General features: G+C 43.5%; 1 protein-coding gene across 1 annotated transcript; it reads right to left on the reverse strand.

Moving 5' to 3' along the window:
- Positions 1 to 9,441: 9,441 nt before the first annotated feature.
- Positions 9,442 to 10,716, reverse strand: L3040_002827 (uncharacterized protein; the record flags this gene model as incomplete). The annotated part of the gene is made up of 7 exons (XM_007294784.1): positions 9,442 to 9,544; positions 9,602 to 9,982; positions 10,033 to 10,094; positions 10,156 to 10,298; positions 10,360 to 10,422; positions 10,472 to 10,544; positions 10,618 to 10,716. 7 exons carry the CDS (start codon positions 10,714 to 10,716, stop codon positions 9,442 to 9,444), a joined length of 924 nt encoding a protein of 307 aa, XP_007294846.1.
- Positions 10,717 to 13,538: the final 2,822 nt, after the last annotated feature.

The following is a 13,538-nucleotide window of genomic DNA, read 5'->3' on the forward strand; positions in this document are numbered from 1 at the left end:
TTTTTTAAATATCTCGTTTGCTTAAACGATAATTCGCTTCGATCTTTATTCGAGCTTAAATTACGAAATTTAAATTACGATTATCTTTAATCGAAAAGTCGTTTTTTTAAAGCGCTTTTAATATCGAGTATTAAATCAAGACTTTAAGAAATTCGCTTCGCTTATAGCGCTAAGCGTAAACTAATTTTTCGATTTATAAATAATATATTTTATTAAAGAATTCGATTAGCTTGCGATTAACTTAGCTATTGCTTTTAATTTTATTTTAAAAGTTGCGAAATAGCTTGCTTAAAAAAAGCTAACGGTTGCATTATAATAGACGGCAGACTGCTAAATAGCGTATAAGAAACACTTAGTAGCGCGTTTTATAATATACGACGGAGAATCGATTTAAAAAACGCGAAATTAATTCGTTATAATTAAGAAAATTAAAAAGGCTTATTAGACTTACGTAATCGACGAAGTAAAATCGAATTAAGACTTATATAAAGTCATAAGCTAATATAAGCTTATTTCGAACTTAAAGTCGCTTTTTTTAATAATTAACGATAAAGCTATCGAAAATATTAAAAAAAAAGCGGACGCGTTATAAAAAAGCATTTTTAAACGGTTTAGCGCCGCCGACGACTTTAATTACGATCTATTCGCTAGCTAAAAAAGCATTAGCCGGCTTTTTTAAGATATTACGATATTATTAAAAAAAATAAAATCTTACGTGATCGAAATAATAAGCACTTTACTTAAAACGAATAAAATTATCGTACGATTGCTTAAAGCATATTAGCAATACGTTTATTACTTTTTTTATAGCTTTTTTAATAAATGCTTAACTTTTTATTATTTTTCGAATGCGTAAAAGCTCGCTAAAATTTTAATAATTTTTAAAATAAAAAAAAAATATAAAACTTTTATTCGCTTTTAACGACCGATTGCTTTGCTTTCGTATATTTTTAAAAGATTAAAGCGTATCGTTGCGAAAAGAATTGCGTAAATTGCTTTTATTAACGACGTTTTTAACTTATAATACGCGAAAGTTTTTTTATAGCGCTTTGCATTAAACTTCGCTTTATATTTAATATACGATATCGAGTCCGCACTTATAGCTAAATATTAAATCATTATAATTATTATAAACGTTTAAAAAGCTTTTAATACGGTCTTAACCCGTCGCTTTTTTAAACGCATAACGGAGCAAAGCTAGCTATACTTATTACTTAAGCTAATAAAATCTTTTTTTTTAAATTATAAAATTAAAGTCCGATTAAAAAAAAAAATTATAAATATTTACGACGTAAAATGCGGCACTTCGCAAAAATCTTTATTATCATTAATGCTTTATATGCTTTACTTAATTAAGCTACTTAACTAAGACCGGATATTGCGCTTTAAGTACGCTAACGATATTTATTTATATTACGTTAATCGCACTTTTAATCGGAATATCGTTATGTTTTGAAACGATATTAATTTTATTATTAAATAAAATAATATTTATAAAATCGCTTTCGCTTTAAAAAAGATCGAGATAATGCATTTCTTTCGTAAGAAAAGTACGTATGCTTTTTTTTTCGTAATCGATATTATAATTATTTCGTATATTATTACGAATTCGAAAAACGAAAACACATTTGCGATACGATAGCTTAAAGTCTAATTTAATCGCAAGCTAAAGTTCCGCCGATACGTTCGAAAACGAACGGTTAAAATTAAAAAAGTTGCTTAGCATATCCGCAATCTCGCTAAGACAATTTACGATCTTTTTGCGGCTTTATTACGCAAAGTAATTATTATTTGCGTATTGCTTTTAATGCTTTACGGCACGAAAGCGTAATACGCAAAGCGCTATCGCTTAATTTGCAAGTCCGAAAGATTAAAAGTTATTAGCGCTCGAATTAAAAAGATAATTGATTTTATTAATAAAACGATAATCTTCGCGGCGCGCGAAATACTCTCGATCTAAAAAACGATATTAACGGCAACGCTCTTTCGAAATGCCGAGCTTTTTTTTAGCGCTACGGCTTTAAAAGAAACTAAAGTTAAGTTTATAATAAAATTAAAAACGGTAAACGATAAGCACTTATTAATTAACCGGATACTTTTACGGATTCGATAACGCGATCGCAGCGTAAAAACTATTAAGATTTTCGAAATTAAAATCTAAAAACTAAAAACTCTTTTTTTAAACGTTTTTCGCTTTCGCTTTATCTTTTCGTATTTTATATTAAAAAGCAAACGAGACTCGGCGGACGGTAAAACGAAAAAAAAAGCTGCTGCCGTATTCGAAGCATAATAGCAATAGCTTTCGCTAAAAGATATCACGATTTTTTTAAATAAGTTAAAATAATACGATTAAAGCAATCGATTAATAAGTTACGAATACGTAATTTATCGAAAACGGTAAAAGATAAGCTACGAGTATAATTTTATTAACGATTGCTTTTACGTTTTTAACGCAAAAGCGATAAAAGCATAAAAAAGCTTCGAATAAATAATGCACGCTTATTTAACGGCGAAACGAATTTAGCTTTGCATCGATAATATATTAATTATTTAATGTTTTCGCGGAAACGTTTTCTTATTATCGTAATAAGCGTTTTTAAACGTTTAAAAGGTGATAAAAACTCGAAACGTACGAATACGATAATTTTTAAAGCATATAAGTATTAAAAAAAACGAACGAGCGGATAAGCTTATAGATTTAAAAGCAAAGAAATCGGATTAAAATATTAATTTAGCATCGCGATTTACGATTAGCGGCATCCGCATACTCTTTCGCGATATACGAGATAAAGCACGAAAAGCTTAATAAAGCGCAAGCTTTTTTAAGCTCTTACGCTCGTATCGAAAATAAAACTTTTTATATTTAATTAAGCTTCTTTTAAAATTAAAACTTTTACGATATATTTTATATAAACTACTTGCGATCCGAATTACGCATAGAAACTTTACTTAATATTATATTAAGTTTTAGTATTACGACGCTAACTTAAAGTATACTTGCGGTAAACGCAAGTCCTTTTTGCATATAGCTTTTTGCCGATTTACGCAACGACGCTTTTTCTTTTAACTTTATAAGACTCGATCGCGGACCTTTTCGAGCACGATTTCGAAAGCTTACGACTTCTTTAAAAGTTTTTTTAATAATCCGGTCGATTTTCAAGCCTTTTTAATTATTACGGAGTTTTACTTTAAGCATTGCGCTCGATAAAAGTGCTACTTTAGCTAATTGATATTGCTTCGGTAAAGAAAACGGGGTACGCTTCGCTTTACTTAAGCTATAAAAGCTCGTTAGATTAACCGCGTCACGAGACTAAGACTTTAAGATAACGTAATACGCTTTCGAAAGAATTCTTTTTAGTATTAATATATTATATTAAGTTTTCTTTTAAAATTTAAGCTTTCGTATTTACTTTTTCTTTTATATTCGGCTAACCTCGGTCCGGCTTTAATTCTTATCGTTACGCGACGTAAACAGCTCGCTTTTAATTAGCTATAGCAGTTTGTATATGCTTGATTCTCTTTTTTATAGTTTTCTTTTAATAAAAGGTTTCTTTTTATATAATCTATCTTATTTATAAAAAAAAGGCGCATACGATAATAGCCTTCGCTATAACACTTTAAATTGCTTTCTAAGGCCTTCTTATATATAACTCCTTAGCTTAGCACGTCGTCGTACCTTATAAGAGGTCTTAGGGCGGCAGGCTTCGCTTGCTATCCGCCCGACGTAAATAAATACAATAACAATAACAACAACAACACCAGGCGCGGCTGACGTGCCCGGTCCAGGCGGCGCAGCAGTTACGCATACCGTCTTGCGTAGGTACTCACTCGGATCGGGAAAAATTGGCGTGAAGGGAGAGGAAAGCGTTCTGGCTCTTGCGTAGCGGCGGGTTTCTCGATCTCTCGCGCGCGGTCTTGCGGACGGCTTGGGGAACCTTGGGGAACTATCTTTCTTGGGGTGAGCGTGTGTCGCCGGGGGGGGGGGGGGGGGGGGGCGGGGGGTTCTTTCTTTCTTTCGCGCGTTGATTTTTATCGGATACGTATGTACGGGAGGTAGGTAGGTAGGGAGGTAGATAGATAGGTGGATAGATAGGTGGCTTTCCGAGCGGCCTCGATCGGTATAGATGCGAATACCGGTTTCTTTATTTTATATATATATATATATATATATCTTACTTATATCAAATCGTACACCCCCAAAGGTATGCCCTCGTAGCTTTCATGCCGAGCCGGGAGGGCGGGTATATTAGCAAAGCGCTCCAAACCGAAAGCGCGATAGGCACCGTACGTTTTGTCTGTCGAGCGATCGAAACCAGCTTTGTCAGATCTTTTCGTATCCGTTTTTCGGGGATCGCAAGTCCTCTTCTTCTGTTCGGTGGGTAGGCCCGTGAGATATGGATTTTCTGATCGGCGTGATGGTCGGAGAGGGAAAGGAGGTGCGGAGGCGCCGATGGGAGGAACTCTCGTCGCAGGTCGCCCGCTGCGTGTCGGTGGCTTGATTTCGGCTCTTTTGTGAGACTCTTTGCCGCGAGAGAGAGGGGGGGGTGCGGAAGTGGCAGCTCGTACGGGGAGAGAATCGTAGCCTTCTTGTTTCTTCTTTGTTTCTTCTTGAAATAGCGAAGTAATATCATATATATATTATTCAGACGTTTTCGGCGCCTTGAATGCTCACTTTTTTTTTTTTTTTTTCTTTTTTTCTTTTTTTTTTCTTTCGTTATCTTGAATACCTCCGTCAGATTTCAAACCCGGAATTCTCATCATTAAAAGTGACGTGGGCTAAATAAAAAAGCTGTTAGAGTAAGATATTCTTACACTGTGAGGTCTGTGCTGTTGGTGACTGCCAGTTGGAAGAAGGAATAGCTAGCTAGCGTAGAAGGAGAACTGTATACAGTTCTCTTTCTCTTTAAGGGGATTCCCTCTTCCTTAGATAACCGAAATCAATACAATTGGAACCACCTTCTGCGTCCCCATCACAAGGAAGAATTATCTTCTTACAAAAGCTACCATGATACAGTCTTTTTACTTTCAATCTGAGATGTAATTATAATAGAAATCGAGTCAATCAATCGATCGACAACTTATTAAAGATAGAATTCTAATTATTACTTCTAGATAACCATCAAAAATAAAAATTCTCAACATACAATTCTCAAGATACAATTTTCAAAATACCTAAATTGGTCCTTTTCCGCCTCTTGACAATTCAACTCAATGCAAAGCCCTCCGGAAAATAAAATAAAAAATCCTGTTAATCACCTAACCCCTTTCTAACTTACTAACACCAACTTACCCCAACTTACTCACGATAACTTCCCTCTACCTAGGTACTTACCCTAACTTACACCAACTTCTTAACTCCTTAATCCACTCATCTCTCAACACCACCTACCTACCAACCTACCTACCAACCTATCTACCACCCACCTACCTACCCACCCACCTACCCCACCTACCTACTCAACAACCCCCCCACCCCTCCACATACCCCATTCAAAACAAACCTCCTCTTACCCACCTCCCCTCCCAACCTCACCTAATCCAACCACCCACCCACCTTTCTCACCCACCTACCTACCTACTCCACCGCCCAACCACCCAACTTCTCCATATCCAACATCCCATTCTTAACACCAGTCACCCAATCACCCACTCACCCAACCAACCAGCCAAAAAAAACCTCCAAACTCTCAAAGCAGCCAGCCAGCCGACCTAGCGCGCGCAGTCAAGTCAAGTACCTACCTACCCACCTAGCAACCAAGCTCCCGGTCCCCACCCACCCACCAATCGCGACTCTAAAACCGGTATCCCCAGCCCGTAAAAAAAACCATCCAAAACCAACCTTCCCGCTTCTCATTCGCACAGTAAGTACGTAGACTTACTTACCTCTTACCTACTTACTTACTTACGTACGTACGTAAGCGACTACCGAACTACCTAACTACCCACCCACCCATCACGGCACGGCACGGCACGAGAGCGAAGTCTCCGATAAAAGCCTAAATCATATACGAGAAGTAACGAAAATCGATCATCTCTCCTCCCCCGAACAACATACCTGAGAGCTACTTTCCCTTCTTGCCTCAACCCCACTTTTCAATTAAGCCAGCCAGCCGCCCAGCCAAATCCCACTCGCTGCTCCAAGCAAGAAAACTTTTCAAGTACCTAGCAATGCCGCTCGCTTCCATAATACGTAGTACTTTCTGCAAGTGCGCCATGACAAGTTCGCAGCTATCTATCCACATTCACAATCTGAAAAAAAAAAAAAAAAAAAAAAAAAAAAGAGAGAGAGAGAGAGAGAGAGAGAGAGAGAGAGAGAGAGAGAGAGAGAGAAGAACGTATTACCTGTCCCAAACCACATTCATTTCTCTTCTGATACCGAGACCGAGACCGAGACCGAGACCGTAAGTAGGTAGGTAGCTCCCCCTCCCGCTCGAAGGCTACCGGTACACTCGCCAACGAGCGCGCCACACTTGCACATATCGTAAAAGCCGCATACGTATATATATATATACATATCCATCTCACCCACAGATCTCCCCGCTCCCGACCGTATTCGAACGCACTTGGAGCTCCTCTCGCTCGTAAAAAAAACAGCCTGCCTGCCTGATCGCGTCTTCCTTCCTCTCTTTTTTCAGAAAAGCTCTCAGCTTATGAAATCCATCCATCCGTCGCCTTGCTAAAACCGAGAGAGGTTTCTCTTTAAGAGCTTGAGGAGATAAGATCGATCGATCGATCGATTGTGGAAAGGGAAAGGATTTTTTTTTTTTTTTTTCATTTTTCATTTTTCATTTTTCATTTTTTCATTTTTTCATTTTTTCATTTTTTCATTTTTTCATTTTTTCATTTTTTCATTTTTTCATTATTTCATTATTTCATTTTTTCATTTTTCATTTTTCATTTTCCTTTTCATCTTCCGCTGCGATAGGCTACGGTAGCTCACAAGCCAATCAATCGCGATAAGTGACACGCTGAAGCGGCAATTAACATTTAATTGGTACCTTAGACTGTAAGTAGTAAGTACTATTCAAGGTGTGCGTGCAGGCGGCGTTGCTACTACGGGGAAGGGTTTTTCGGGTGTAGAGCAGTAGCAGCAGCAGCAGCAGCGAGTGAGGAGGTTTTGGCTGGGCGGGCTGGGCTTACATGATCGATGGGTTAAAGCGTGAGGAAACAGAACTCGAAGTCTAATTAATGTTCGAGGCATAGGGGGGATAAGCGGCTGGTGAGGAGAGATTAAAAATAGAATAGAATAAGGTGCCGACCGGTACCATACCTACTGTGTCTATTGTGGGGGTGGGGGGTTCGTGCGTTGCACGGCCTTGGCGTTACTCTCGTGGGCTGACGGAATGGGTTGTGTCTTCCTCCTCCTCCTTCTTCCGCTTGTACTAGGTATTTTCTCAAGGGTTTGCTTGTTACTGAGACGAGTAGTAGTAGTAGTAGTAGTAGTAGTATGTCGCAGGCGTAAGTAAGTATTACCCCTCGGGGGTGCCTCAAAAGTTCGGTTTTCCACTTCAAACCCCCTGGTTTCCCTACCCTCGAGGGGTAATACTTAGGCCTGGACTTACTGTGGTACCGTAGATGGTGCGCTGTACTTACGTAGTAGTACTGTAGTAGTAGTTACAGTAGTGGGGCAAAGGCGGGAAGGCGGAAGGAACCGACCGACCGATCAACCTACCGGTTCCGGTACCTGCCGTACTGCATACCTAGACTGCTTTAAATGAGTCCCTTGGCAAGCCGTGCGCGGTGGAGCCAGCCAAGCAGAGAAGCGAGCAGAAAAAGGATGACTCAGCCAGCAAGATCCAACGTCGAGAAACTACCTTAGGTACCGTCAAGCTCAAAAACAAATCAAGCGAATCCGAATATGTTCAACTTTCCATTCATTTCGTTCTTTTTTCTTTTCTTTTCTTTTCTTTTCTTTTCTTTTCTTTTCTTTTCTTTTCTTTTCTTTTCTCAATCCGTATCTCAAAAAGGACTTCACCACACCCAGCTTCTTTTTTCCCGAGTTAGATTTAAGCGTCTCTACTTTTAAGCCTGGTCCTAGAGCCGAACCAGCGTTTCCATCGTCGACGTAACAGAGGCGTGTGTGTTCGTGAAGCTCCATCCCGTATTGGAAGATACGTACCTACATCTAACCCGCGGGACCTTAGCTTGCAATCGATTTATGCTAACCATAGCTTTCTTCCTCATTCGTATCTCTCTCTCTCTCTCTCTAAGAAGAAGAAGAAGAAGAAGAAGAAGAAGAAAAAGAAGAAGAAGCTAATCATCAACCCCATCTCATCACCTCTGGTACGTAAACAGAGCTTCTGTGAAAGCTACCGGGATAGCTCACGAGCGAGCTAGCTTACGAGCTAAAAAGAAAAGATTAGCTAGACAGACGCCTTTGGAGTCGGGTGCCGAGGGTGCCGAGGCTGGACAAAGACAGGTGAGCATATCAAGATGTACTACCGGTCCCGGCGGCAGCAGGGCAGTTCGAATGGAATCTCGGCTGCGCGAACGCGCTACGGCACGGTGAGGGTTTTGATACTTGGCATTTCGAAGTCAGCAATGGCTCTGCGGATCGGTCACGTGTTTTTTGCCGTTGCCCGTCGGCTCCACCCGCGCACGGCTTGCCAAGGTCTCGTTGAAACCAGAGAGAGGATAGATACGGTAAGTCAGTCACTCACCCACTCACTCACTCGCTCACTCACTACCGGCATCAATCGATCGCCGGCTCGCTTAAGGCGGTCGCGGCCTCTTGACGTACATCCTCTCAGCCTCACTCAATCGGCGTACCTGAGCGACTGCCGATCAAGGGCGGACGCGAGATTCCTTTTCCTACTGACTTCACGACTGATTTTGATGATATTAAAAAAATACAACTCGCGATATCTCACCTTCTGATCTACAACTGCAGAACTGCATTCTGCGATGAATCACAGGCGCTGGGAGTCAGTGAGATCACCGCTTTCGTTAGCAATGGCAGGGTGACCTTTGGTAGAGAAATATTCTGCCATCGATTCTGTTGTCGAGCAGGGGTGCAGGTAGTACATGACTTACTCTCTGCACCTCCGAACCATCGAGGAGCAAGATGATATTGAAGCGCAGGTGTATAGCCCTCTCGATTACCGAAGCCAAGGTCACATGCAGCCACAAACCCAGAGTCAAACATTATAAAGGGTATTAAAAGATTTCATTATGCAATACTGGGCTCGCGCCAACCCGTCATATCCCCATCCATCCCCCGCGCCATTAGCTGAGAAGCAATGTCAATATTATGTACGTGAGAATGGAATCTGTGAGCAATTCCAATGCAAATCTATTCTCCCAAAATTTCCTGATCATACCGATCTTCCGACAAAGTACTTGTTTGTACCGAATGAATGTTCCTTGTAAACTCCGCGTAATAATCTACACTGTAACGTGCATTAAATCATTCAGACATGAGGTGGGGCTCGAGCCACGGGATTACAGGATCAGGGCGATCAAACCAGCGGCCACGACACCAAGGCCGGCCTGCTTGATAGCAGCGCCACCAGTCACCACGGGGGGGGCGGATGGAATTGGGAGCCTGGACAAGAGGTTAGCAAGTTCGTTCCTACATCTCGAGGGCAAGAGGTGAACGTACGCAGCAGTGCTGGATGCGACGCCGCTGGTAACAGGGCTGCCAATTGGGTAGGGTGGGATAACAGCTGGCGGGGCTGGGGTAGTGGCTGGTGCGTTGGGGCTTGGGGGGCTTGGTGCGCCTGGGGCTCCTGGGGCGCCTGGTGCGCCTGGTGCGCTTGGGGACGGAGCATTAGGGGTCTGGAATGATGGAGGGTAGACCGGGACGACAGTAGTGCCGTAGATTGGGTATGTGACGTAGGTTGGGACGGTAACGGGGTAAGTAGTCATGTTCATCGTGACGAGTGTGGGCGTAGGCAGGTAGATGGAGGTTGTGCCTACAACGACGGTAGAAACGGTTCCAGGCAATGTGGCTGTGATCTCGCACGAGGTGACAGTCACAGTCCTGTCGCATTATCAGCAGTGTTCCTCTCGCTGAGAAAGAAAAGTACGTACATTGGCTTGGTGACCGTGATGACTTGGGAGCCGTAGGTCAAAGTAGCCGGGGTTGGGCAGTACTGGTCGTAGAATCAGTAAATGAGCACCGAGAGCGCGTGGTTCGCGCAGTTGGCAACGTACTGTGGTGTACTCCGAGTAGGTCAACGTCTTGGTGACATAGATTGGAGGAGAGGTGTTGTTGTATCCTGGATGAGGCACGGCGGTTCCAACGGGCGCAACTGGCGGCGTGGGCTTGGGCTTGGCCGAGTAGATCGGGACGGTTGCTGATTTCCATCAGATATTGGACCAACAGGACATCAGCGGGGTCGGGATGCAGTTACTCACCAACGCAAGGACAGTCCGTCACTGTCAAGGTCTGACTGGCGGTCACGGTGTAGGTTTTGGTGCCTCGCAGATGTTAGCCAGATATCCATCGCCGCCAAAGCCCAAGACATACCGTAGGTCAGCGTTGCGGGCGTGGGGCACACCGTGGTGAGGATCGAGGTCGTGACGGTGGTGAAGGCAACGATCTAGGCAGATGTTAGTTGGTATATCCGAGAGGCAGAACCGCGGTCGGATCGAGCCGCCCCGAGTTCACCATACCTCGGACGAGCTGGCGTTGGTGAATGGGTAGGCGGCGTAGTATCCAGCCTGGGCGACGGCGGCGAAGCCCAGAACGAGGAGGGGTTGAGCGGACAACATCTTGAACGACAGTGGGGGGGTTTTCTGTAACGAAGGTGGAATCGGTATTAGGGGTCGGACTGGAGGTACCGAGGAGAGGGAGGAGAGAGGAGGGGGGGGAGAGGGAGATGGAGATGGAGATGATGAACAGAAACGAATGTGTTGGGAGGAGAAGAAAAAGGGAAGAATGGAATCGTGGTGACGAAGACTTTTATGTGCCTGCCAAATGACCAGCGAGAGGGAGCGGAAGGTACGAGGGTCTGGGGCTTGGCATCGACTAAGCAGGGGCAGGGACAGGGGGGGAGTGGAGATCAGACTTACGGGAGAAGCGTCGGTCAGCCAGAGCAGGAGTGGCTTGTTTGAAGTTGGCAGTGGGCAGGGGGGTGGTGGGCGGTGGGCACCCCGACAACCAGTCACGGTACGAATCGACCTCGACTTCTAGTACAGTAGTACTTTAGTACTTACTGAATGTCGCATACGCCGTACGAAATCGTCGTCTGTCCCGGGCTGGCTGGTGGCTGGATCCGCTTATCCCGCCTCTTCGAGAGACACACGTGACCCCTCCCATCTTCCCTCCCATCCCATCCCATCCCATCCCATCCCCATCCCCATCCCTCTCAACATTTCAACGTTTCAACATTCTCTCGCCGATCCTCACTCGATCCCAATCAATCCTCAATCCCCAAGCCCCACCATCGACCATCCACCACCATCCACACTCCACCCACATGCCCCATGCCCTACGCTCCACGCCACGCCACCCCATCCCCTGCTCGCTGACTTGCTGTGCCAACCAGTTCGAGAAAAGGCTTCTCCGTGGTCGCTGGTGGGTCCCCAGAACGGCCAACGCCGGAAATCAAGTCATTCAGTCAATCTGTCAATCTGTTAATCAGGTCAGACTTCAATATTGCAATTTTTCCAGCCTGCCGACCAACCCGCCGAAAGGGAAAGCCGTCCGATATGAGAGCTAGGTAATGTGATGACGTGATGGCAGCGATAGGGTACCTACCGGTATGATATGATTTTTTGTTGACTTGTGATTTACGTAGCACGTCGTGATTTGATTTGATATCCCATATCCATCCAATTATCCATCTCCATCTCTCAACCCATGTCCATGTTCGATCATGTCTTAGCCACCGTTGACCCAGCCAGCCCAACAACTACAACGTACGTACGTAGTACTACGTACCTGCTCTGTACTCTGTACAGGAACACGAGGCCGGCCACCTTCTCGAACCGTCCGTCGTCCCGTGTTCCCGTTGTGCGTGTGCGCGTACGTGTCGCTCGTTTTCGCGCCGGTCGCATGTTGATACGGGACCTGCACCCAGCTCTTACTCAGCATTTATCCCTCGGTGCATATGCCACCGAAGCCCCCGAATCACGCTAGATGCGCCAGAGTGATATATACTTTTCTATAGTACCACCCGCGAGCGATAAGCTCAAAAATCTAAAATAAAATTAAAAACTTCAACTTCCAACTTCTTCGTCCAGCCCAACCCAGCTCCTCCTCCTCCCTATCTCTCTCTCTCCTTCCCGTTAGAGCGCCATCACACGGAGTAATCAAAGAAGCTTCGTGCCCCACTCCCCACTCCCCCGCTCTTAATGCCCGCATCCGGTCTAGTGTAGTGGGGTACCGTACGGCAAACAAGGTTTTTCTTGGTCGATGACTCGATGCCGATCAAGACAGTACGAGCTGAGCTGTCGGTCCGTGACCTCGGCTGCAGGGAGGGACCTGGTTGGAAAAAAAAAAAAAAAAAAAAAAAAAAAAAAAAAAAAAAAAAAAAAAGAGGCTGGATCAGAACGTCATGCTAATAATGACAACAACAGTAACAACGACAACAACAACACAATATGAGCAGTAATATCATGATCACCGTGACAACAACAGTAACAACGACAACAACAACACTGGAATATGAGCAAATCCGCTGCCACACAGATGGCCGATCACGACCACGCATCTTCGTAAACGCCCCGCTCGCCGCTCACGCCTCTCTCCCCTCCTGATCTACACCCAGAATCCACTTGGACAGCACCCATCCCATCCAGAATTGCACCTACTACACAAAATCGCTTCCAACTTTTCCATCCCACCCCGTCCGTCCGTCTGTCCGTCCGTCTACCCGTCCGTCCGTCCCGCTGCCGAACGCACCGAGAACACGGAATGAGATGGGAATCCACCTATCACATAGGGAGTAGGAAAAGACTCAAACATTCCCCTTCCTTTCATCTGTGAAAATCGAGACATCTCACCCCGGTCTTTTTATCATTTATCTTTATTATTATTATCATTATCATCATTATTATTGTTGTTGTTATTATCATTTATTATTATTTTTATTATCGTTCATTATTATTATTATTATTATTATTTGCTTAGATACCGACCGACCAGCCAACCAATCGACAAGTATAAGCCGAGCGGCCAAACCATAAAAGGAGAGCTTATAAAAGAAAGGCCTACGCGTCGTCGATCTTTCATCTTCATCTCAAATAATTAAATCGAAAAAAGAAAGACAAAAAAAGAAAGAGAGAGAGAGAAAGAAAGAGAAGAAGAAAGAGATTATTGCCTACGGAATCTTTCATCATCATCATCATTAATAATAGTAAGCATAATCAGCGCTATATTAAAAAAAAAGCAGAGAATTTTTTCCTCTCCTTCTAGATGGATAAAATTTAAGTCAATTTTTTTTTTTTTTTGAAAAAAACCGCTTTTAATAGCGTTAACCACCATCATCAAGATATCATCGCTAAGATGATCCCCCCCCCTTTTCAAACCACTTTAACGAGTAAGTACCGTATCCAAACCTTAAACCAACCCCCCCGTCTCTACTAGTACA

This window comes from Drepanopeziza brunnea, assembly GCF_022702325.1.
Source record: "Drepanopeziza brunnea f. sp. 'multigermtubi' strain 214-2 chromosome Unknown ctg3, whole genome shotgun sequence".
Taxonomy (NCBI): Eukaryota; Fungi; Ascomycota; class Leotiomycetes; order Helotiales; family Drepanopezizaceae; genus Drepanopeziza; species Drepanopeziza brunnea.